The sequence below is a fragment of the Saccoglossus kowalevskii genome, chromosome 8 (genome assembly GCF_978046115.1).
Source record: "Saccoglossus kowalevskii chromosome 8, keSacKowa6.1, whole genome shotgun sequence".
Classification (NCBI taxonomy): domain Eukaryota; kingdom Metazoa; phylum Hemichordata; class Enteropneusta; family Harrimaniidae; genus Saccoglossus; species Saccoglossus kowalevskii.
Window position 1 is genome coordinate 8,687,477 of NC_140648.1, and position 27,043 is coordinate 8,714,519.

Consider the following 27,043-nt stretch of genomic DNA (forward strand, 5'->3'; position numbering starts at 1 on the left):
GAATTCATTTTAAATTTCTCCTGTATTTTATAGATCACATATTCTTTTTTCAATGGTCTTTTGGGGTTTTTCTGCCCACCAGATTTAATTTTTAAATTTTGATTCCCTAATCTAAATTTGCTTAGGTGTTTGTCAATGTCTGTATGTATTTTTCAAATTCTAATTTATTTTTAAAGTTTCTGTATGTTCTTAATTTATTTTTGTCCTGTTGTCATTGTAATATCTTCTATCCAATCTGATATGAAAAATTCTTCAAGTTGATTTGTTATTTCCTTTTACTTTTGCGTTGGAAATTTTAGAATCAGTGTTTATAATTAGTTTGATCTATTTTTGTTAGTTGCGTTTTAACTTTACTTCAAAAAACAAGACTACCGGATAATCTGAGAAATGTTTAGAACACAAAGCACAAGATAACAAATTGATTTTCGCCAGAGAAATTATTTGTTCCAGTTTTTACTTTTGCGCCATCTGTGTCCGAATGTGTGGAAACTTTCGTGTGAAGTGCGCCTCTTGCGTTAGTGTAAAAAGTACGTCGGAGAGGGCGCTGTTGGCCACAAATTACATTCCATCGTCTGTCGGTATATCAACAATACGACAACACCGGTAGTGCTGTCATTGTAGCAATAATAATATTCATGCGATAAATCTGATAAGATGCCGAAAACTCTGAGAGCAAAAGTGATTACCGTAGGTGAGTGATAAGGTCAATATTAATTTCAGCCTAAAAATTCGACTACGTTTAAAAGTGAATGACTGTTCGTTCTGCAAATTTCTGGACGTCCGTCCATAACCAATGGATATGAGCTTAAATTCTATTATTACTGACATACTCCGACCTTTGTTTGTGTTCCATGGACCACACTGATGTATTATATAACCTTGTAAAATGATACATAATGTGGTATCGTCACTTTCTTGATAGAAGTATAAACCCTACTATAATAGATCCATAGTAGCACAGTGCCTCTAGAGGGACTGTGGTTAAAATGACTTGACTGATGACCGGTCATAGCTTAAACAGGTGAAGATCCATGCTTCTATTATTGGTAGATCGGTAATCCGAAAAAGAAATTTAAGATTTGGACAATTTATTTAATGTGTTTTGGCATTAGGATTATGGTAAAATATTTGGTAGATTTACTGTATATCAACCTAAACCATAAGTGCTAAGACACATGTTTCTTTGAATTGACTTTAATATTAATTTAAGGATTGGCCAAATCTCGTTTTAGGGATTGCCTGTTATAATTCTAGTACAAACATTTGAAAAACATTTTTGATGTGGAAGTGTGATTTTATAAAAGCGCATTTTTACATGGTGTCTTACCTATTGTCTACAGAATTTCATACTTTCTAGTTGTCTTTATGTATATGTTCAGACCTATCTCAAAAACTTATAAGTATAGTACACCTTCCACTCTTAATAATGATTTGTGCATTTCTAAATAAAAAACATCTATGTGTCAGAGGACGTTGCCAACTCATATTAGAAATTCAGCATATTTAAGGAAACATACAAACTATATCTTGGTGAGAAATTAGTTGTCAATGGTTCAAGCTTATAGTAGTATGTAAATTGTAGAATTTTTAATGTATTTTGCCTCTACAGGAGGCCCAACGAAATTGTATTTTGGCATACCTTTTTAAAAAAGTGTTAAATAAAAATAAATAAAAGTAATAGACCAGTTACAGATTCGTGCCGTGTCTCATATGGTATTTTTTGTCTGAATACAAAAAACAATCCACCATTTTTTTATTCTTGCTGCTTGTAGTTGGTTGCAATCATGCAAGTATTCATTTGATTTCAGTGTTTGCAGGTAAACATTTGATGTATAGTACTGCATATTCCTGAAAATGTACAGTGGATTGGCTCAGTCTTTTCCACGAAACAAAACAAATTAAAACGAAACCCTAACCCTAACCTTTAATTTTGAACGACTTCAAACATCGCCACGTCACAGAAATAAATTTGTCAAGAATATTTCCACCTCTTTTCCCGCTTCTTTGCAGCTCGATTCATTTGTGCTGACATGACGTAACAGCCATTTTGGAATTGTTGAACACTGATGGCGCTATTCATTTCATGTTTCACAGTGTGAAATTTTCTCGCATATTATTAGGTCAATGAAAAATGCGGGTTAAGGTTTCGGTTTGAGGAAAAGACTAAGCCCAGTGGCTTTGTACAAATTTGAATACACATGAGTTGTTAACGATGCACTGTACGAATTTAAACTGTGATAAATCCAGAATTTGTATCACGTTCTTGATATTAGTTAGCTCAACATCATCTTGATCAGCAATCTCTTTAATTTGAACAAGTGGGCTGTCCCTGTTGCTACATCACTCGAAGGCATGTGCTTGCATTAATGAGCTCTTGAGTCAATCACTATTAAACAAGCCAGAGTCTGATTAACGATTTGCTGGGGGACGCAGACAACAATTTTGTTGGCTGTTACTATGACAATGGTAGGACAAGATTTTTTGTCTATTTTTCCTTCCTAACACAATCTGTCCAGGCCAGAAAATCACAGAATAGTTGTACATACAAATGTATATACAGACTGATAGACAGAAAGCTTCTCTGCTAGACCTGTCAATATTTGCAATGCACCAACTACAGAAAATTGTTTTATGAACTTGCTTGTTAGACTTGAACACTTGATGAACTTGAACATTCAATGTATTCCAAGATTCAGTGAAGTTAAATGCTTTATAGAATTGAACATTTGAAACATTGAAACATTTTGTGATTCAGAAATTTGCCTTGACCCACAAACTAAATAGTAAAATGAGATATGTCCCAAATTTCCACACAAAGATTTATTTGCATGTAGCCACAGCCAAAAATTCAAGATGTTGGGCATTGCTCTTGCAACAGTAGGACAGGAATATTTTTCAGATTTTTCTACCAACTAGGTGTAGCACACCTACACTACACCTAGTTGGTGGAAAAATCAAGTATTCGACCTAGCCAAAAAATCACGGAAAAGTTAACAGACACAGACAGACAGACAAGTGGCCAAACATAATGATTATAAGCTGGAAGCACCAATATTTGAATTTAAATGAAAGCTGACTCTATTTTTTCATTAATAAATGAAGGTACAGATTTCTGCCCTTCAGTGAATTTAGGCCTTCAACAAATAATTATTTTTTGACTTATTTTGAGATATATTCAGTGGTAACATGGTTGTACCGGTAGAATTAAAGATTTCAGTGAAGGTCTTTTCAAACAGTGTGGCTCCTGAAATGAAAAACACAAAAAGTATCATGCAGTGCATATATGTAAATAAATCTAAATAACTATCTTAATTATGTTGACAGGAGACTCTGCAGTGGGTAAAAGTGCAATAACCCAGGTATTCCACAGTGATGGAGCTCATTTCCCAAAAAGTTATTCTATGGTAAGTTCAATTCAATGAATTCCATTGAGGCATGAAGTTTTATATAGAAATTTATAAAATATTTATCCTGGAAGAACGTTGAAAGATCTTCCAAATCCAACGCATACATTTTTCATTGATTGGTAACTCCCATTACCCATGAGTCCTTGCGGATTTCAATCATTGGTCAATTTATTGCCATGCATTTGTTAATGCATTGTGATTGGTCAGCTGTCATTTGAAATCAATAAAACATTAATTTTATAAATTTTTATATGAAAATATCCATGCCTTCTTGAAATTCACGGTTGATGTTAATACTGTAAATGGTAATATAAAACCAAATAGTTAAAGGTAGACAGTCATCAGAAATACACGTTCTCTTTTATTATAACAAAGTTAGTCTGCATCTGGTCGTGTGATTCCTGAAGCAAAGTCATGTCTGAAACTTACCGGGTATATCTGTGAACACTGTTCATAGTGATTGCGATTGTATGATCAAAAAGGGGAAACCTGGTACAAGTACTGATACCAATTATCATTGCCAAAAATATTAAATATGGCTCATTTTGTGATAATACTCCCCGCGAGAATGTGCATGTATTTAGTGGTCTTATATTTGCTACCAAATCCACCACTTGCTGTTTATATCCATTAATTGCTCTTCTATATTTGGTTCAGTTTAAAATAAATGAACAAGTCATGTTTGTTTCTACTATAAAAATAACTTCTCAACAAACAGTCAACTGTCAACTTAGATGACCTCAAAGCATTTGTTATTTGTGTATTTAAAAACGTTACCTGTAAATGTACACCTAGCATTTTAACAGCTGACTTACTGACTTGTAACTGTATTAGTTGCTGTGAGACTCACACCAATTGTACAATAACTTTGCTCTGATTTTTGCACCTGTCAAATTGTTATCCCATCTGGATAGAGGGCGCTAATCATCAGTATTTATGTCTTCATTTCAGACTGTTGGAGTTGAGCTATGTGTGAAATCGGTCAATATACCAGATACTAATGACTGTGTGGTAAGTTGAAATCAAAAAATATAAATAACAACAATACATTGTAACTGGAAAAACAATTACAGTATTTACTCTATCAGAAGTGCATCTCCAATAATTAGTGTATGTAAACCAACAGTTGCATGTATTGTATACTAAATTAATAATATGACTTATTTTAACCATAGACACACATCTGTTATTTATGTAAGCATATGTGCTACTAACAAAGTAAATATTGTATATTTTATTCTTGTTGTCATTTCATATAAAAATGTATTGTACCATGAACTGATGTTGTTACAAGGACAAGGAACTGTATATTAGTCTCTCTGTAAATTCTATTTTTTAAATGTAGTCTAATTTGATGATCCAACCTTCTATGTGTTATACTAATGCTCGATACAAAGTGGCAGACTGAAGCTATTGTTTTCAGATTATTGACACAGTAATGGTAAGAGCAGTGATGAGTTTGTATGAAGGAGCAAAGACAAGAGTTAGAGTAGGATCGGAGTTGTCAGAGGAGTTTGAGGTGAAGGTGGGTGTGCATCAAGGCTCTGTACTATCACCATTGATATTTGCAGTTGTCATTGATGTAGTTACAGAGAGCGCAAGAGAAGGGCTGATGAGAGAGATGTTGTATGCTGATGACTTGGTCTTGATGGATGACACAATGGAGGGATTGAGGGAGAAGTTTGTAAAATGGAAAAAAGCATTTGAGAGTAAGGGTTTGAAGGTAAATCTGGGAAAGACAAAAGTGATGGTGAGTGGGACGGAGGAGAAAGCTTTGGTGAGTAAGGTTGACCCATGTGGCATGTGTGGAAAGAGGGTAAAGGTAAATTCAGTGCGGTGTGTGAAATGTGGGAAGTGGATACATGGGAGATGTGCAAAGATAAAGAGGGTGACCCAAAGATTGGCAAGGGATTTTGCGTGTGGAAGATGTAAGAATGGAGTTGGAAGGGTGGTGGAACAGGAAGAAAAGTTGTGTGATGAGGTTGAGGCAGTGAAGGAGTTTACATACCTGGGGGACAAGGTAAGTGTGGGTGGTGGGTGTGAGGTGGCTGTGACAGCTAGAGCAAGGTTTGCTTGGGTGAAGTTTAGGGAATGTGGAGAGCTACTATATGGGAAGAGATTTCCCTTGGAGATGAAAGGAATAGTTTATAAGAGTTGTGTGAGATCAGCATTGCTGTATGGGAGCGAGACATGGTGTTTGAGTGAAAATAAGTCGGGTATTTTAAGGAGGACAGAGAGAGCGATGGTGAGAGTGATGTGTGGGGTGAAGTTGATGCACAGAAAGAAAACTAAGGACTTGATGCAGATGTTGGGTTTGAAGGAAGCGGTAGATCGGTTGGCGAAGGCAAATGGGGTACGTTGGTATGGGCATGTGCTGAGGAGGGAGGATGAGCATGTATTAAGAAGGGCCCTTGATTTAGAGGTGAGCGGTCCAAGGAAAAGGGGAAGGCCAAAGAAGGCGTGGAAGATGCAAGTGGAGGAGGAGAGTGGGAAGGTTGGGATGAGGATGAGGGATGCTTTAAATCGTGCAAAGTGGAGGGAGGGGGTAAGAGCGATTGCCACTAGTTTAAGGTGAATCCGGCCACCCTCGTCTTCGGGTACCAAACCGGATTTAAAACTCTGGACTACTACTAGTATTGCATTGTGGGATATATACATTGTAGTCTGGGAGAGGAACCATTTAGAGGTTATGAATAGGGTATTTGGTAGTGGATATATATAACGTTTCTGGGAAAAATTAGCATATTTGATAGGAGATAATTTCCAAGTGAGGCGAGGTTATTATTTAATGTATTTGTTCTATTAGCGGCTCATGTGCTAATATACAAATCAAAGGTGTGTCTATGTCCAAAATAATATTTTAACATTACAATAAACAATGAATATAATTTATGGTTTTAGTTCTATTGGAGATGTGCCTTTAAATAGAGCTATTATGGTAACTTTAGTAGGTGTTAATATTTTAGAACATAGAGTGTGGTGATGAGCCACATGCCAACATTTTAAACAATTTTAGTATATATTCCAATCATAAAACTCAAATAAATAAAGCAAAAAACTGATGTACCTGATTTATAAAAAAACATATGTATATGACTACGCATACTATATTTAGTCACTTGTATTGTTTTGCAGGAACTTTACATCTATGATTCTGCCGGGAAAGAACTTTATTCAGATTATGTACATAAGTTTGTAAGTATAATTTCAACAAATCTTGTCTTTATCATTTAGTGAAGTAATGAGAAAAGAAAATAATAAGAAAACAATAGTTATAGGGATTGTGTAAAATGTATTTTTGTATATGTACATCATGTGAAAAATGACACATTATATATTGGGAATTGGTAAAGATGTTTATCATGGTGTGTGAAGATATGTGTGGATAAAAAATAAACTGTGTTTTGTATAGTTACATCTTGAGTGGCTTACATCTTTTCTACCAATACTAAACTGTCTTTTAATTCACAGTGGGAACATCCATCAGTTGTCATGGTAGTTTTTGATGTCACAAATGAAACATCATTTAAAAGTTGTCAAAAATGGTTAGAACGAGTAAAAAACAAAACAAACCAGGAGTTACCAGGTAATAACACTATATTTAAATTACTGATATTGACGAAAAAAAAAAATTATAGTCTAGAAATTTTAACCACGACATCTGTATTTAACAGTGTATTTTAACATGTACCCCCCTGTACTCGTAATGGTTGTAGAAATAAAAAGCAAAATAACAAAATAAATTACTAAACTTTAGAATCAAACTGAACAAATTAAAAAAATAATATCCAATCACCTTACTATACAAAAACACTGCACATGTTTTGTGTTAGTTCATAGTGTAATGAAAAATGTCACTGTGCTACTTGAACACACATTTTGTTCATTGGGAAATGATTCTTTCCTCTAGTGGTTTACTACCAAATGGATTAATTATGAAAGTCAGATGAATAATCTCCAAGAATAGTTCTGAATCAGTATTTTTATTTTTATAAATTAAATACTCACCTTGTGTATGAAATGCAGACTTGTAGAGTTTTAAAGTGTGGTGGTCGTTGCACCGTGCATATGCGAGATACAAGTCCCATATTAACAAAGATGATTACTTTGATTATTGTGCAAATTAATGCATACAAAAAGGGTTAAGTTTTAATAGGGTTCAGTGGTATCCATCACTCTTCAACTATGAATCATTCTACAATGTACCAAGTACTCAGTCAATTATCCTCCCAGAAATGATATGCCAACACATCAAACTTGTCAATAAGTCTGACATGTAGTGACCTTGCCACCATGGCAGGCTAACTTGTTATTCGCTATGAATAATACAGTAACATTATTACCATTGCAGGTGTTCTTGTTGGTAACAAAATTGACCTTGTAGGCAGGAGAGTCATTTCTCCCAAAATAGCCAGAGAGTTTGCAATGAAGAACAGTCTGGAGTATTGTGAATGTTCAGCGGTAAGTTCATCCTGACCAGTGCAGGGGTTTTGTTAAGAGCTGGCTACAAGCTCAAATTGGCCATCTACTTTCTGGTCTCTCCCCCCGACCGCCTACACCTGTCTCCTTGCAGCACTTTGCACTGCCGAGAGCCTTTTTATTTTATTTTGGCCTGTTACAGAATGATGCCCTGCTAATAAATGCATCTGTGAAACCCCTGCCAGTGTTTTATTTAAACGAGAACAAAAGCTGTAGACCAGCATGCAACTTCTTATTATTGTAACCATTTAATTTTAACTCCTAAAAATCTTTGTGTTTTCAGCAATGTATGGCATTTGTCAAGACAAAATTTCAGACTATCTTGTTGATTAATTTTCACTGACTTGCAAAATTGTTAGCTAAATTAAATCATTTTACAGTACGTACTCTTTATAATGATAAATGAATTGAGATTCTACATGCTTGGTTTGCTGATCTATTATTGTCAACTAATTACATTTTACTATTTATTCACAGAAAGAGATGGAGAATGTGGAGGCAGCCTTTTATTTTGTAGCTAATGCATTCTACAGATTATATGAAGAAAAAGTGGAAGTGATGAACACATTGGTGTAACTGGGGATATTCACTGTGTCAAATATTCATAATAATAAGGAAGGGAATATTATAAGTATTAGTTACATAGCACATATCACAATCTGTATGACTTCTCACTTTTTTGCATTGATTGTAAGTTTATTTGAAAACATCTTCAAAGACTGGTTATCGCAGTACCGTTTTGTTGTAAACTGATTCTGAAGATTTCACGGATAATCTTGCAATTACACATCCCCTTCAATTTTTCATTCACACTTGAATATTCTATCAGTTTTTCACTTCTCAATTAAGTACAATGTTATAGATATTTTGAGATATTTTGATGTAATATATGTACCAGTCACATAAACCCATGTAGGAGACAGAGTTAATGTCAGATTTGCTAGACTCTGAGTATGCATCAGTAGCACTACACATTTCCATGGTACAGCAACTTGTACAGGAAATACCAACCTATATATTGTGTAATCCGTCCACTCTACCTAATTTATCTGTCTTTTCACCAAGATGTGCATATTTTATTTTCACTGTATTGATTTCAGCTATTGTATAATATTGTTTCTACTAGTGATTGTCGCTTTTTTATATTCATAATATTCCATGTTATGCGGTGGTACATTATATGAAGAAAGGTAAAATAAATCATTTATTAGTAAAATTAATTTATATGTAAGTACAAATTTGTTTTCACTTTTGGTCAAGTGACAATTATTTCACCATCGCTCTTATTTCTGCAATCTATGAATTGGCCACATATGTATTTATATGAGGATTGTAATCACTACAGATAACTACAAAAATCATAAGCCACCAGAATTGTAAATCAGGCAAGAAGATAGTTGAACTACCGAAAAGTTGGCCAAAATTGAAAACCAACAATATCAGCTGCAGCAGGTATGGCCCATACGATTGTGCTATTGAACTGTGCACAAGATAATACAACTGGTTGCTGAATCTTTCAATTTTATCATTTTTCATAGTACAAGTCTGAAATACTCAATAGTGTGAGTTTACTAAAAGTTAACTGGTGAGTAGGAGGTTTAAGGAAATATACCCCAAACTGTACAGTTTATTTCAGCAAACCTCTGACAACATATTGATTGATTAATTTATTAATGTCATTTTGTAAAAACTTAATCTCTATCACTGTACATTTCAAATTAAAAATGAAATAAAATGGCCTGGATGTACATGACATACCTGATATATACATGCATTATCATGATAGGACACTGGTTGTATATCCTCTCCAATCACTCAGTACAGTGACTATTTCACTACATGGCTGGGTTAAACTGGTTTCAATTCCTTAGTCTTTCAAAGAAACTGATCAATTCTAGAGAACAGTTTTGGTTACCGGAAAAATTTAGGCAAAACGTGGTACACCTGACAGTATGAGGAGATTCACAGAAATCTCTGGATATGAGTATGATTAATATGGTGAATTTTCTACAATCTCCCCATCACAGTTGCAGCATGCATACATGTATTCTACACAACTTTCTACAAGCAATGGGCAAATGATGCACCTAAAACATGCAATGAGAAATACATGTACACTAAAAATTAGGTGAATGTTTTATTTAAATCAAGAATGATATTAAAGATACCACGTGTAGTAATTTTATATCAAGATTTGAAAGTTATCCACAAAACAGGTTTACAGAAATGATCCTACATTTGCCGTCTGCACTGTAACCATGACTGTTGATACCAACATTTAATTAAAATATATAATAAATATATTGAAATATAGTTGCCAGTCACATCATTTATATTGAAATACTTTGGTTAAATTGTTGGACTTCACAGTAGCACAGATTTCTCATGTCTGATGTAAATTGGTCGGCTCAATATTATACGCAGTACGCAGAGCTTTCAATTGTACGATGGAACACCATCATAAAATGCTAGTGAAGTCACGGCTTTCTGATGTCCACTGTATTCTCTCTTTATCTCTCCTTGTTCAACACTCCATAGTCTTGCAACATTGTCTGAAGAAGCTGTAACAAATTGCATTAATTTGATAAATTGTCTGACAAAATTATTGAGCAATTCTACATTTCTCTCCGTGACCTGAAGAATAAAGATACATCTAAAAATATTTTAGGCTGAGAAAAAAAAAATCTCTGTTTCTCGTTTCCGCGCGCATCATTTTGAACTATGCACGTTTTTTTCTTACAAAGCATTCCAAAATGCGCTTATACTTGTGCTTGTCTCAAATTTCCTCCATTTTAGCCCAGTATTCAAAAAAAAAAAAAAAAAAAAACGCCGCCATTTTAAAATTTCCATGAAACGAGAAACAGAGAATTTTTTTTTCCTGGCCTTAGCAGCTAAAAGTTCAATATCAGTGTAGGGTTAGTTGCTTATCCATTATAGTTTAACTGCATGAAATTGGTATTTGGGATCCAACAAGTCGCATGAACTATGATAAGATTTTTAAATCAAAATACAATATATTGTATAAAAATATTGTGTTTTCGAATTAAGCAGGGGCGGGTGTGGGAGGTGTGCATAATGTGAATTGTTGAACAAAACCACTTACCTGTTACAAGATACTGTGAATCTCCAGAAAAAGAGCAATCCCAAACCCATCTCTGTGTTTTGTCGGACAATGTCGTCTTTAAGGAAAAATCAGCTGTCCTCCAAATTTTGACTGTCTGATCTGCGGAAGTTGTTGCTAATAATCTAAAAGAAATGTATGAAGTATTATATGTGCGTACTACATAGACATGTGTTTTGAACTATTCAGATTTATGAGTCAACCTTTAATAGTTTTATGCAAATCACCTAATTAGTATGCATACTCACGTTGAATCTGGACTGAATTTGCATTTAAGCCCATATTTCTCATGTGCAGGAATTTTTGTTTTTGGAATTAAGTGTGTTAGTTGTTGTGGGGCGTCTGCCTGTGCCCTGGTTAAAGACCAGATGTAACAGTTGCCTTTGTTATTGATTGCTGCTAACATTGTCCCCTCAGTATCTATACTGATGTGTTGAATTGAAGAGTCAGGTTCTGGTATCTGTCAACAAAACAATAAATGTAAACAGTTCACTGCTACAAAGTGATTTCCTGACTCACTGACAGAACAGATTACTTGGAAATACACTGATTATACATTGTATGCCAAGTTTGAATCAAGTCTTGTATTATGTGATAAAAACAACTGTGACCAAAATAATCTTCAATTTTGGGTTCTTTTTAGTGAGAATCTATTTCTAATCACACACAAATACTGAATTGTTCATGTACTTACAAGTTGTTCATTATGATCAGTATTTAGGTCCCAAATATGAATAGCACCACTTAGATCACCTACATATAACTCACCCTGCAATGGAAGAGATACACATCATTGTTTTCTATCAAAAATATCATATTATTTCAAACTTAGAACTCAATAAACAGGTCATATAAGTTCAACCTTTGAACCCAATCAACAGGTCATATGAATTCAACCTTTGAACCCAAACAACAGGTCATATCAATTCAACCTTTGAACCGAATCAACTGGTTATATCATTTCTACCTTTGACCCCAAATCAACAGGTCATATCAATTCAACCTTTGAACCGAATCAACTGGTTATATCATTTCTACCTTTGACCCCAAATCAACAGGTCATATCAATTCAACCTTTGAACCGAATCAACTGGTTATATCATTTCTACCTTTGAACCCAATCAACAGATCATATAAATTCAACCTTTGAACCCAATCAGCAGGTCATATCAATTCAACCTTTGACTCCAATCAGCAGGTCATATCAATTCACTTTTTAAATCCAATCAACAGAACAGGTCATATCAATTCACTTTTTAAATCCAATCAACAGGTCATATCGATTCACTCTTTAAACCCAATCAACATGTCATATCAATTCAACCTTTGAACCCAATCAACAGGTCATATCAATTCACTTTTTAAATCCAATCAACAGGTCATATCAATTCAACTTTTGAACCCAATAAACAGATCATATGAATACAACCTTTGAACCATTCAACAGGTTATATCAATTCAACATTTGAACCCAATCGACAGGTCATATCAATTTAATCTTTGACCCAAAATCAACAGGTCATATGAATTCAGCCTTTCAACCCAATCAACAGGTCATATCAATTCAACCTCTCAACCTTTCAACCCAATCAACAGGTCATATCAATTTAACCTTTGACCTTGAACCTCATGATATAAATTTTTTACTTCTAGAAAGATATTTTGTTTTTTCAAAGAAGTATGTAAAATTAAGTCCAAATAAGGAATTCCTTATTTACCAATGACACAAATGTAAAACATACAAACCTGGTTTGGATGTAAACATACACAATTAACTGGTGCATTGACTTGGAATATTCTCTGACATTGAAGACTACGTGACCTAGAACAGTGATAAACGTAACTATTAGGAAACAATGACAACTTACAAATACACATCTTTATTCATGTAACGGTAATTTTCTCAAACATAAAATGCAACTGGGCGTGATTTTAACATTTTACATGAGTTTCGCTTGCTTAGCCACGGGTCACTATTGCCCTGTCGCTTGGGGCACCCCCAGGGAGCGTTGAAACCAAACTCATGGCAAAGCAAAATGTAGATCACTTCATTAATATTTAAATGAGTCTGTGGCAGACACTAGTGGGGCCATTCTCTGGCGACTACATAGCTTAGTGATTAGCTTAGTCTCTGCAACGAAGAGACTCTGCCAGTTTAAGTCTATGGTTTTGAAATTAATTCACCCAGTAGTCTTGTACTTGTAAATTTGCATCGTTTGTATTTCTTGATAACTATTTTCCCCATAGTTATAAACAGAGAAAATCAATTGAGCTTTACAGCAAATTTTCAAGACAGACAAATATAAGTTCGGTTGTACCAGTAGAGATAAACATTCCAAATTAATGAATTCCCTCAAATTCTGAAATTCCTAAAACTGATAGCGATGGAGTTTACGATAATCACAATGTAGTAATTACCTGAGATCCCATATTCTAGCCGAACAGTCTTCACCACCAGTAAACATCCATTTACCATCTTCCTGAAAGCCGACAGCAGTGACATTCTTTGATACACCATCATAGTTGATGACTGCGTTGGGATTATTACTATTTAAATCATACATACGAATATGTTGATAACCTGAAAGGAAGAAAACAACAGTATTCAGGACATTATACAAATGTTCACCCCACAGAGTTGGACATATAGTTTTAGCGACTTGAAGAGCTCATTGTCAACCAAGGCAAAGCTCCAAGGGTCTCTAAAACTCTAAAACAGCATATACTGGCACCCACCAGAGTCTGACCGGACCAAATACAAAGAAGTTCACTCAATCTGTTTTAAACTTTTTTGTATTTAGGCATTCCCCTGAGGTTATTATGAGGATACAGAAAAGTATGCACAGTACACGGTTTTATCGACATTCATCGGTCGATACTTTTGCTGTACTGTCTTTGTGCAATATACTATTCGGTATCCTCGTAATAACCTCATAATACTATAGTCCATGATGTCACTCCTATCAACCAGCTCTTAGAACAATTGATGTCAGGGGATAACCTTATAATACCGCCCTCTGAAGATATAAAATAATAACTTTATTACACAACTGCACCATCGGTAGGTGCTGTGTGGTAAGGAAACAGATCAGAAAAAACAGAAATAAACAAATAATTTCAACAACAAAAGTTTCAAAATTACAAACATAACAAACTAAAGGGTATATATAAAATACGGATTCACAAATTAGGTTTTATAAATTGTGTTTTTTGAGTAAGTGCAGTCCTACTATTTAAAATGCAAGTGAATATTAAATTTCGGTTATCTGTATGACACATTTTTAATTTACAGTCTTCTAAGAGGGTATTTTATTCTTGGGTGAAGAAGCAACAGTCAAGGATGAAATGTTCTTCATCTTCTACAGTACCTGTGTTTCATTTTTTACACAATCTGTAGTTTGTCTCAATTCTTGGGAATTCTCTCCTGCCTAAATCCAAATTTTGGTCACTAAGTTGAAACCTAGTAACCATTCTTAGATTTATCAACCATCATGCCCACCACTACATAGAAAACATGTACAAACCTGCCGCAGATAAGAGCTGTCCATCTGGTGTTATTTCTAAACAATTCACCTGCTAGGAGATGTTAAGGACAAAAACTTCATCTTTATAAATATTAATCATATTTACAAATCAAACTGACACAAGAGATTTCTATTGACCGATTGAATATTATTGGAATATTTTCAAATGAGATTGATGTGCACTGTGCTCCTTGATTGGCTAATTGGGTTCAGCTGCCACTGCAATTTATAAATATTTATAAATATTTTGGTTGCACTGAGTACAAAAACAATCTAACAGAACATAAATATAAAAGGTAGGTTGAACTGCAGGTGCCTTGGTCCCAGTGACCAACACAATAGGTTAACTCTCTGTCCCATACACTAAGGATGTCCTTCACTGACCCATACACTAAGCATGACTTAAAGAATGATCAATACAGTAAAATAAAAAACAGCGGAGGGGTTGCCAAGCTTTTGAAAAAAATCGTATGTTCATATTCACAGTTAATTCACATGCTCTATGAGGAATAAAAACATTGTCATTTTTCTGAAACTTTGGGTAATGGTGGGGCACGTAGAAAACAATACTTCCTACAAATAAAATCAACATTTTTAAAGTGGTATTCAAGTTTCAAATGTTTGTGACACACTAATACATTGTACATTGTGTGATAGAAGGTTTTAATGAAAATGCTTACACGTCCACTTCCAAGTGTTGGTGACGTAGCAACTATATAGCCACTAGATACTCAAATACATTTAAACATTTCCTGAAATCATTGAGATAGTTATTTATTTTACATAGATATTATACACGATACCAGAGATACATCACTTGGGGTTTGCAACTACGGTGACATTATATCAAGATCCCATTTCAATCTCGCTCTCGCATAAGCGTTCCAACGAAAAATGCGAATGCGCGAGGTAACTAGGATACTGGGATGTCCAGGTGGATCGAAATAGCTGCTCACGATATGACGGATTATGATAACTATATTTTCTGTACATTTTCGACGTACTATATTTTTTAACACTATGAATGTGGTAATACATGTTTTATTACAAACCGCCTATGTCATGTCAGAAGGTCGTAGCATCAGTCTCGCTATCTACGTGATGAATGAATGGGATCTTGACATGATGTCACCATACAGTACTATGCGTGTTGCAAACCCCAAGTAATGTACCTCTGACGATACATATATTGAGTAAATAAATCCCCTAAAATAAAACATTTTTGAGATATTCAAATAGAGTTTCTCCAAACTGCTTATATTCAAACTAGCGGGAATGTATGTGTGCACATCAGAAAAATGAAACTGTATCAAACATCACCTAAGGATGACCCACATAAGAGGTCTATATGACCTCACTGACCCCCCCCCCCCACATGATAATTATGAACCCTATAAGAGCAACAAGGATACTGAGTCGGGATGTTGTACTGTACGATGGCAAATACCACTGTGTGCTTGCCAAAATCTAATACTATGGTCGTAACCAGCAGTTGCTAAAATGACAGGCTCACTTCCACTTGAATTTCCTCCCGCTGTTGGCATGGTAACCACTCTATTAAAGATGCAAGAATAAGTTAATTGGTTAGATACAAGACAGTAGATCATGACACAATTACGTGTATGAAAATTTGATACACGAATTCGATAAATTTCCTAAATCAGCTGTGATGCCCGTTTTGTCTTTTGATATAAATGCACAACAGTGTCGCCACTACAGAAAGATGCTTGTCTGAACATTCCACAACTAAGATGTACTCACGTACAGTTCTATAAAATATACGTGAAGTGCAAGATTGAATCTGTACGCAATTTAAAGCACGGATGATAACGATTTCCAGCACAAACAGTGACCCAGACTACTACTTCCGGTATGACCCATAACCTTTGACCTTATTTATTTCCAAACTAGACGAGGCGTGTTGTTTGTGAATCGATGCAGGAAGTACAGGTGTAGTATTGATTTTAATGAGATTATATTTACCAGTCTGTGTCAATTGGTGTTCCACATTACATGTACAACTCTAAATATCGAAATATATCAGCAAATAGTGCAGTAATGCTGGCGATTCCTGATTTGAGTGTATCGAGGTCTGTGGAAAAAATATACCATAGTTCATATTCTAGTATGCTACTTTGTTATTATCACACTCCCTCAATACCTGTGTGCGGATATGCACCCCGATAATGTTGACAATTGTGTCTCAAAACCAAAATTTTCATAACAGAAATAAGAAAGTTTAAAAATAAGTATTATTTAAACATCAAATATCAAAATAATATTAGCACTTGGACACTATTTAGTCAACTGAAGTAAATTATCTACAGTGCAAACTTGAACCAGCTATTCCATGTTTTTATTCTGATATTTTTAATCCGGTGAAATTATATAATGTCACAACCTGTGCCATCTTAAAACAAAGTATATGGCATGATATACTGTAAAATGACTAATTTTCACTGGGTTTAAATTTTGCTGATCTACCATTTCAGGCATATTCAGTTTTAAATTCACGGTTTTATCATTTAGATAATGTGTTCTATGATAAATTTTACATATTCACTGGGTTTTAACTTAAATTAAAAATTTGAATTGGATTCAAAAGTATATCACCTAAAATTTCATTACAATGTCACCAAACGCATATTTCTCCAAAAAAAATCACATTAAAGACCCTCGTGCGCCAAATACAATTTTTTTTTTTCATTTTATTAGTAACGAAAGTATATTCTAAAAGAAGTTTCAAATAAAAACGAACACAACTGCATTGTTAGTAGCAAATGATTGCGGTAGTGAAATCCGGTCATGCCGAGATTCACAATTGTTGATTATTACCTAGTAGTGATTATAATAATGTGCAAAAAATAAATTTGTTGAATTGTTATGAAATTCAAATAAATTTCAACTTATTTCATCGTAAGTGAATGATTCCGGTCGCATTTTAAACGCTTGATGCTGTAGAAATGAATATCCCTGTTTTGACCTGTGACGGTGTTCTTCGACCTGACAGGTCAATTAATTACCTAATTAACCAATCAAAATGATGGATGATGCCAACGTGTTTAAATTACCATAGCTCATTTAAATATGTCAATATTATTGAACGGTGAAATTTTAGGCACCAGGGAAGATTAAAATAACACCTTAAAAAACTGCTGAAAAATCAATATAGTTGATTAATATAGTTATTTTGAAAAACATTTTTTGGTAGTTATAAACTAAATTTGTAATTTTGTAAAATAAAGTTGACATTTTATACAGAAAATAAGTAAATATGAAGAAAATCAGGGGCCACAACATTTTTGTTTGTGCTTCAAGTTGCTTAGTACCTACAGTTTTATTTTTTCTTGAAGACAAGCAAGCTGACTCAACTTGATATTGGTGTTTTTAATTTTGTTTCAGAAAACCTACAAAATCAGTCCTGTTAGAGGGCGCACTGACGAATTTTTGTTTAGTGTTAGAAGATGACCAAGATGCACAACACAATTAAATACACTAAATTACACAAATTTGGATCAGCCACAATAAATAAATTTGTCTTCGCTAGAAAAACTTTCACTTCTCAAGCCAATCCTGTGCTTTAATTTGCTGATGAGCACATGAATTATAGCGCCCTCATTGATAGACTCAGGCACTAACTAGTGGTTTCCGTTGGTGAGGGCGCACTAACTAATGGTTTCCATTGGTGAGGGCGCTGTAACTGTGATTGTAATACTTCAGTTTACCCTTACTGCATCAGTCATGAATGGAACAATTGGGAGCCATTGACAAAACATAGGATTGCCAATTTTCAATGTATATTAAGTTTTTTACAATTTTGTAATCATTCTTATCTTCAGTTATCATTCCTTCCAAATTTTAAAATATATGTTAACACAAAAATGGTATTTCATGTAATTGTATCTAAAAACTGTCATACTGTGTCCTGAGCACACAAGTATGAAATATCTTCATTTCTCTAGAATGGAGAACATCCATATATATGTAGTGATATACATTTTTTTTGCTTATGTAGATAAATAATTTTGAAAACTCGTTAATGGATTGCTACAGGGTCAAGCTAAAGAAAATATTTGTTTCTGCCACTGGCTTGGCTCTGCTAATTGGTGTCTTTTACTAGTGAGTACTTCAATTGTTATTGTATCATTTCTCTGCTTAGTATGGCCATCATTTCCCTGCTTGGAATGACCATCAATTACCTGCTAGGATGGCCATCATTTCCCTGATTAGAATGACCATCAATTCCCTGCTTAGAATGACCATCATTTCCCTGCTTAGAATGGCCATCATTTCCCTGCTTAGAATGACCATCATTTCCCTGCTTAGAATGACCATCATTTCCCTGCTTAGGATGGCCATCATTTCCCTGCTTAGAATGACCATCATTTCCCTGCTTAGGATGGCCATCATTTCCCTGCTTAGGAAGACCATCATTTCCCTGCTTAGAATGGCCATCATTTCCCTGCTTAGGAAGACCATCATTCATTTCCCTGCTTAGAATGGCCATCATTTCCCTGCTTAGGATGACCATCATTTCCCTGCTTAGAATGGCCATCATTTCCCTTCTTAGGATGGCCATCATTTCCCTTCTTAGGATGGCCATCATTTTCCTTCTTTGGATGGCCATCATTTCCCTGCTTAGGATGGCCATCATTTCCCTGCTTAGAATGGCCATCATTTCCCTGCTTAGAATGACCATCATTTCCCTGCTTAGAATGGCCATCATTTCCCTGCTTAGGAAGACCATCATTTCCCTGCTTAGAATGGCCACCATTTCCCTGCTTAGGATGATCATCATTTCCCTGCTTAGAATGGCCATCATTTCCCTGCTTAGAATGGCCATCATTTCCCTGCTTAGGATGATCATCATTTCCCTGCTTAGGATGGCCATCATTTCCCTGCTTAGGAAGACCATCATTTCCCTGATTAGAATGGCCATCATTTCCCTGCTTAGGAAGACCATCATTTCCCTGCTTAGAATGGCCATCATTTCCCTACTTAGAATGGCCATCATTTCCCTGCTTAGGATGGCCACCATTTCCTTGTTTAGGATGGCCATCATTTCAGTGCTTAGGATGGCCATCATTTCTCTGCTTAGGATGGCCACCATTTCCCTGCTTAGTATGGCCACCATTTTCCTGCTTAGGATGACTATCATTTCCCTGCTTAGGATGGCCATCATTTCCCTGCTTAGAATGGCCATCATTTCCCTGCTTAGGATGGCCATCATTTTCCTGCGTAAGATGGCCATCATTTCCCTGCTTAGGATGGCCATCATTTCCCTGCTTAGGATGGCCATCATTTCCCTGCTTAGGATGGCCATCATTTCCCTGCTTAGTATGGCCATCATTTCCCTGCTTAGGATGGCTATCATTTCCCTGCTTAGGATGGCCATCATTTTCCTGCTTAGTATGGCCACCATTTCCCTGCTTAGGATGGCCAGCATTTCCCTGCTTAGAATGACCATCATTTCCCTGCTTAGAATGACCATCATTTTCCTGCTTAGGATGGCCATCATTTCTCTGCATAGGATGACCATCATTTCCCTGTTTAGGATGCCATCATTTCCCTGCTTGGAATGACCATCAATTCCCTGCTAGGATTGCCATCATTTCCCTGATTAGAATGACCATCAATTCCCTGCTTAGAATGACCATCATTTCCCTGCTTAGAATGGCCATCATTTCCCTGCTTAGAATGACCATCATTTCCCTGCTTAGGATGGCCATCATTTCTCTGCATAGGATGACCATCATTTCCCTGTTTAGGATGCCATCATTTCCCTGCTTAGAATGGCCATCATTTCCCTGCTTACTAGGAAGACCATCAATTCCCTGCGTATGATGGCCATCATTTCCCTGATTAGAATGACCATCATTTCCCTGCTTAGAATGGCCATCATTTCCCTGCTTAGAATGACCATCATTTCCCTGCTTAGAATGACCATCATTTCCCTGCTTAGGATGGCCATCATTTTTCTGCCTAGGATGACCATCATTTTCCTGTTTAGGATGCCATCATTTCCCTGTTTAGAATGGCCATCATTTCCCTGTGTACGATGGCCATCATTTCTCTGCATAGGATGGCCATCATTTGCCTGCTTAGGATGCCATCATCTCTTTGCATAGGATGGCCATCATTTCCCTTTGTAAGATGGCCATCATTTCTCTGCATAGGATGGCCATCATTTCCCTGCTTAGGATGCCATCATTTCTCTGCTTAGGATGGCCATCATTTCCCTGCTTAGGATGACCATCAATTCCCTTCTTAGGATGGCCATCATTTTCCTGCTTAGGATGGCCATCATTTCCCTGCTTAGGATAGCCATCATTTCCCTGCTTAGGATGGTCATCATTTCCCTGCTTAGGATGGCTATCATTTCCCTGCTTAGAATGGCCATCATTTCCCTTCTTAGGATGACCATCATTTCCCTGCTTAAGATGGCCACCATTTCCTTGCTTGGGATGGCCATCATTTTCCTTCTTAGGATGGCCACCATTTCCCTGCTTAGGATGGCCACATTTCCCTGCTTAGGATGGCCATCATTTCCCTGCTTAGAATGGCCATCACTTCCCTTCTTAGAATGGCCATCATTTCCCTTCTTAGGATGGCCATCATTTCCCTTCTTAGGATGGCCATCATTTTCCTTCTTTGGATGGCCATCATTTCCCTGCTTAGGATGGCCATCATTTCCCTGCTTAGAATGGCCATCATTTCCCTTCTTAGAATGGCCATCATTTCTCTTCTTAGGATGGCCATCATTTTCCTTCTTAGGATGGCCATCATTTCCCTGCTTAGAATGGCCATCATTTCCCTGCTTAGGATGGCCACCATTTCCCTTCTTAGGATGGCCATCATTTCCCTGCTTAGGATGGCCATCATTTCCTTGCTTGAGATGGCCATCATTTCCCTTCTTAGGATGGCCATCATTTCCCTGCTTAGGATGGCCATCATTTCCTTGCTTGAGATGGCCATCATTTCCCTTCTTAGGATGGCCATCATTTCCCTGCTTAGGATGGCCATCATTTCCCTGCTTAGGATGACCATCATTTCTTTGCTTGAGATGGCCATCATTTCCCTTCTCAGGATGGCCATCATTTCCCTGCTTAGGATGGCCATCATTTCCTTGCTTGAGATGGCCATCATTTCCCTTCTTAGGATGGCCATCATTTCCCTGCTTAGGATGACCATCATTTCCTTGCTTAAGATGGCCATCATTTCCCTTCTCAGGATGGCCATCATTTCCCTGCTTAGGATGGCCATCATTTCCTTGCTTGAGATGGCCATCATTTCCCTTCTCAGGATGGCCATCATTTCCCTGCTTAGGATGGCCACCATTTTCCTTCTCAGGATGGCCATCATTTCCCTGCTTAGAATGGCCATCATTTCCCTTCTTAGAATGGCCATCATTTCCCTGCTTAGGATGGCCACCATTTCCCTTCTTAGGATGGCCATCTTTTCCCTTTTTAGAATGGCCATCATTTTCCTGCTTAGAATGGCCATCATTTCCCTGCTTAGAATGACCATCATTTCCCTGCTTAGGATGGCCATCATTTCTCTGCATAGGATGACCATCATTTCCCTGTTTAGGATGCCATCATTTCCCTGCTTAGAATGGCCATCATTTCCCTGCTTACTAGGAAGACCATCAATTCCCTGCGTATGATGGCCATCATTTCCCTGATTAGAATGACCATCATTTCCCTGCTTAGAATGGCCATCATTTCCCTGCTTAGAATGACCATCATTTCCCTGCTTAGAATGACCATCATTTCCCTGCTTAGGATGGCCATCATTTTTCTGCCTAGGATGACCATCATTTTCCTGTTTAGGATGCCATCATTTCCCTGTTTAGAATGGCCATCATTTCCCTGTGTACGATGGCCATCATTTCTCTGCATAGGATGGCCATCATTTGCCTGCTTAGGATGCCATCATCTCTTTGCATAGGATGGCCATCATTTCCCTTTGTAAGATGGCCATCATTTCTCTGCATAGGATGGCCATCATTTCCCTGCTTAGGATGCCATCATTTCTCTGCTTAGGATGGCCATCATTTCCCTGCTTAGGATGACCATCAATTCCCTTCTTAGGATGGCCATCATTTTCCTGCTTAGGATGGCCATCATTTCCCTGCTTAGGATAGCCATCATTTCCCTGCTTAGGATGGTCATCATTTCCCTGCTTAGGATGGCTATCATTTCCCTGCTTAGAATGGCCATCATTTCCCTTCTTAGGATGACCATCATTTCCCTGCTTAAGATGGCCACCATTTCCTTGCTTGGGATGGCCATCATTTTCCTTCTTAGGATGGCCACCATTTCCCTGCTTAGGATGGCCACATTTCCCTGCTTAGGATGGCCATCATTTCCCTGCTTAGAATGGCCATCACTTCCCTTCTTAGAATGGCCATCATTTCCCTTCTTAGGATGGCCATCATTTCCCTTCTTAGGATGGCCATCATTTTCCTTCTTTGGATGGCCATCATTTCCCTGCTTAGGATGGCCATCATTTCCCTGCTTAGAATGGCCATCATTTCCCTTCTTAGAATGGCCATCATTTCTCTTCTTAGGATGGCCATCATTTTCCTTCTTAGGATGGCCATCATTTCCCTGCTTAGAATGGCCATCATTTCCCTGCTTAGGATGGCCACCATTTCCCTTCTTAGGATGGCCATCATTTCCCTTCTTAGAATGGCCATCATTTCCCTGCTTAGGATGGCCATCATTTCCTTGCTTGAGATGGCCATCATTTCCCTTCTTAGGATGGCCATCATTTCCCTGCTTAGGATGGCCATCATTTCCCTGCTTAGGATGACCATCATTTCTTTGCTTGAGATGGCCATCATTTCCCTTCTCAGGATGGCCATCATTTCCCTGCTTAGGATGGCCATCATTTCCTTGCTTGAGATGGCCATCATTTCCCTTCTTAGGATGGCCATCATTTCCCTGCTTAGGATGACCATCATTTCCTTGCTTAAGATGGCCATCATTTCCCTTCTCAGGATGGCCATCATTTCCCTGCTTAGGATGGCCATCATTTCCTTGCTTGAGATGGCCATCATTTCCCTTCTCAGGATGGCCATCATTTCCCTGCTTAGGATGGCCACCATTTTCCTTCTCAGGATGGCCATCATTTCCCTGCTTAGAATGGCCATCATTTCCCTTCTTAGAATGGCCATCATTTCCCTGCTTAGGATGGCCACCATTTCCCTTCTTAGGATGGCCATCTTTTCCCTTTTTAGAATGGCCATCATTTTCCTGCTTAGAATGGCCATCATTTCCCTGCTTAGAATGACCATCATTTCCCTGCTTAGGATGGCCATCATTTCTCTGCATAGGATGACCATCATTTCCCTGTTTAGGATGCCATCATTTCCCTGCTTAGAATGGCCATCATTTCCCTGCTTACTAGGAAGACCATCAATTCCCTGCGTATGATGGCCATCATTTCCCTGATTAGAATGACCATCATTTCCCTGCTTAGAATGGCCATCATTTCCCTGCTTAGAATGACCATCATTTCCCTGCTTAGAATGACCATCATTTCCCTGCTTAGGATGGCCATCATTTTTCTGCCTAGGATGACCATCATTTTCCTGTTTAGGATGCCATCATTTCCCTGTTTAGAATGGCCATCATTTCCCTGTGTACGATGGCCATCATTTCTCTGCATAGGATGGCCATCATTTGCCTGCTTAGGATGCCATCATCTCTTTGCATAGGATGGCCATCATTTCCCTTTGTAAGATGGCCATCATTTCTCTGCATAGGATGGCCATCATTTCCCTGCTTAGGATGCCATCATTTCTCTGCTTAGGATGGCCATCATTTCCCTGCTTAGGATGACCATCAATTCCCTTCTTAGGATGGCCATCATTTTCCTGCTTAGGATGGCCATCATTTCCCTGCTTAGGATAGCCATCATTTCCCTGCTTAGGATGGTCATCATTTCCCTGCTTAGGATGGCTATCATTTCCCTGCTTAGAATGGCCATCATTTCCCTTCTTAGGATGACCATCATTTCCCTGCTTAAGATGGCCACCATTTCCTTGCTTGGGATGGCCATCATTTTCCTTCTTAGGATGGCCACCATTTCCCTGCTTAGGATGGCCACATTTCCCTGCTTAGGATGGCCATCATTTCCCTGCTTAGAATGGCCATCACTTCCCTTCTTAGAATGGCCATCATTTCCCTTCTTAGGATGGCCATCATTTCCCTTCTTAGGATGGCCATCATTTTCCTTCTTTGGATGGCCATCATTTCCCTGCTTAGGATGGCCATCATTTCCCTGCTTAGAATGGCCATCATTTCCCTTCTTAGAATGGCCATCATTTCTCTTCTTAGGATGGCCATCATTTTCCTTCTTAGGATGGCCATCATTTCCCTGCTTAGAATGGCCATCATTTCCCTGCTTAGGATGGCCACCATTTCCCTTCTTAGGATGGCCATCATTTCCCTTCTTAGAATGGCCATCATTTCCCTGCTTAGGATGGCCATCATTTCCTTGCTTGAGATGGCCATCATTTCCCTTCTTAGGATGGCCATCATTTCCCTGCTTAGGATGGCCATCATTTCCCTGCTTAGGATGACCATCATTTCTTTGCTTGAGATGGCCATCATTTCCCTTCTCAGGATGGCCATCATTTCCCTGCTTAGGATGGCCATCATTTCCTTGCTTGAGATGGCCATCATTTCCCTTCTTAGGATGGCCATCATTTCCCTGCTTAGGATGACCATCATTTCCTTGCTTAAGATGGCCATCATTTCCCTTCTCAGGATGGCCATCATTTCCCTGCTTAGGATGGCCATCATTTCCTTGCTTGAGATGGCCATCATTTCCCTTCTCAGGATGGCCATCATTTCCCTGCTTAGGATGGCCACCATTTTCCTTCTCAGGATGGCCATCATTTCCCTGCTTAGAATGGCCATCATTTCCCTTCTTAGAATGGCCATCATTTCCCTGCTTAGGATGGCCACCATTTCCCTTCTTAGGATGGCCATCTTTTCCCTTTTTAGAATGGCCATCATTTTTCTTCTTAGGATGGCCATCATTTCCCTTCTCAGGATGGCCATCATTTCCCTGCTTAGGATGACCATCATTTCCCTGCTTAGAATGACCATCATTTCACTGCTTAGAATGGCCATCATTTCCCTGCTTAGAATGACCATCATTTCCCTGCTTAGAATGACCATCATTTCCCTGCTTAGAATGACCATCATTTACCTGTTTAGGATGATCATCATTTCCCTGCTTAGGATGCCACCATTTCCCTGCTTAGGATGATCATCATTTCCCTGCTTAGGATGACCATCATTTCCCTGCTTCGGATGGCCACCATTTCCTTGTTTAGAATGGCCATCATTTCTCTGCTTAGGATGGCCATCATTTCTCTGCTTAGGATGGCCACCATTTCTTTGCTTAGTATGGCCACCATTTTCCTGCTTAGGATTACTATCATTTCCCTGCTTAGGATGGCCATCATTTCCCTGCTTAGGAAGACCATCATTTCCCTGCTTAGGAAGACCATCATTTCCCTGCTTAGGATGATCATCATTTCCCTGCTTAGGATGGCCACCATTTTCCTGCTTTGGATGACTATCATTTCCCTGCTTAGGATGGCCATCATTTCCCTGCTTAGGATGGCCATCATTTCCCTGCTTAGGAAGACCATCATTTCCCTGTTTAGAATGGCCATCATTTCCCTGCTTAGGATGATCATCATTTCCCTGCTTAGGATGACCATCATTTCCCTGCTTAGGATGGCCACCATTTCTTTGTTTAGAATGGCCACCATTTCCCTGCTTAGTATGGCCACCATTTTCCTGCTTAGGATGACTATCATTTCCCTGCTTAGGATGGCCATCATTTCCCTGCTTAGATTGGCCATCATTTCCCTTCTTAGAATGGCCATCATTTCCCTGCTTAGGATGGCCATCATTTCCCTGCTTAGTATGGCCATCATTTCCCTGCTTAGGATGGCCATCATTTTCCTGCGTAAGATGGCCATCATTTCCCTGCTTAGGATGGCCACCATTTCCATGCTTAGTATGGCCATCATTTCCCTGCTTAGTATGGCCATCATTTCCCTGCTTAGGATGGCCATCATTTCCCTGCTTAGGATGGCCATCATTTCTCTACATAGGATGGCCATCATTTCCCGGTTTAGGATGCCATCATTTCCCTGCTTAGAATGGCCATCATTTCTCTGCATAGGATGGCCATCATTTGTCTGCTTAGGATGCCATCATTTCTTTGCATAGGATGACCATCATTTCCCTTTGTAAGATGGCCATCATTTCTCTGCATAGGATGGCCATCATTTCCCTGCTTAGGATGACCATCAATTCCCTTCTTAGGATGGCCATCATTTCCCTGCTTAGGATGGCCATCATTTCCCTGCTTAGGATGGCCATCATTTCCCTGCTTAGGATGGCCATCATTTCCCTGCTTAGGATGGCCATCATTTCCCTGCTTAGAATGGCCATCATTTCCCTTCTTAGGATGGCCAT

General features: G+C 37.9%; 3 protein-coding genes across 4 annotated transcripts in view; 2 read left to right on the forward strand and 1 right to left on the reverse strand.

The window, feature by feature from the left end:
• Positions 1–555: 555 nt before the first annotated feature.
• LOC100376429 (intraflagellar transport protein 27 homolog) lies at positions 556–8,763 on the forward strand. Its single transcript, XM_002736734.4, has 7 exons — positions 556–691; positions 3,325–3,404; positions 4,359–4,418; positions 6,543–6,602; positions 6,879–6,993; positions 7,759–7,868; positions 8,364–8,763. The coding sequence occupies exons 1-7, from the start codon at positions 655–657 to the stop codon at positions 8,460–8,462; spliced, it is 561 nt and encodes a 186-aa protein (XP_002736780.1). The 5' UTR covers positions 556–654; the 3' UTR covers positions 8,463–8,763.
• A 1,360-nt stretch (positions 8,764–10,123) lies between these two features.
• Positions 10,124–16,394, reverse strand: LOC100376733 (target of rapamycin complex subunit lst8-like). 2 transcript variants are annotated; one of them, XM_002736736.4, is made up of 9 exons: positions 16,297–16,394; positions 15,944–16,085; positions 14,532–14,583; positions 13,426–13,588; positions 12,754–12,829; positions 11,702–11,776; positions 11,256–11,467; positions 10,990–11,132; positions 10,124–10,447 (listed from the first exon to the last, which is right to left on the reverse strand). In XM_002736736.4, the coding sequence occupies exons 2-9, from the start codon at positions 16,073–16,075 to the stop codon at positions 10,323–10,325; spliced, it is 978 nt and encodes a 325-aa protein (XP_002736782.1). In that variant the 5' UTR covers positions 16,076–16,085; positions 16,297–16,394; the 3' UTR covers positions 10,124–10,322. The 2 variants fall into 2 exon arrangements, with proteins under 2 accessions (XP_002736782.1, XP_085358257.1); XM_085502131.1 differs by having other exon boundaries at positions 16,293–16,384.
• A 28-nt stretch (positions 16,395–16,422) lies between these two features.
• LOC102804290 (hexosaminidase D-like) overlaps positions 16,423–27,043 on the forward strand; it is a 55,353-nt gene continuing 44,732 nt past the window's right edge. The window contains exons 1-2 of the mRNA XM_085502132.1: positions 16,423–16,481; positions 18,547–18,650. Coding sequence (XP_085358258.1) covers positions 16,467–16,481; positions 18,547–18,650 — 119 coding nt within the window. The 5' untranslated portion in view covers positions 16,423–16,466. The remainder of the gene's footprint in view (positions 16,482–18,546; positions 18,651–27,043) is intronic.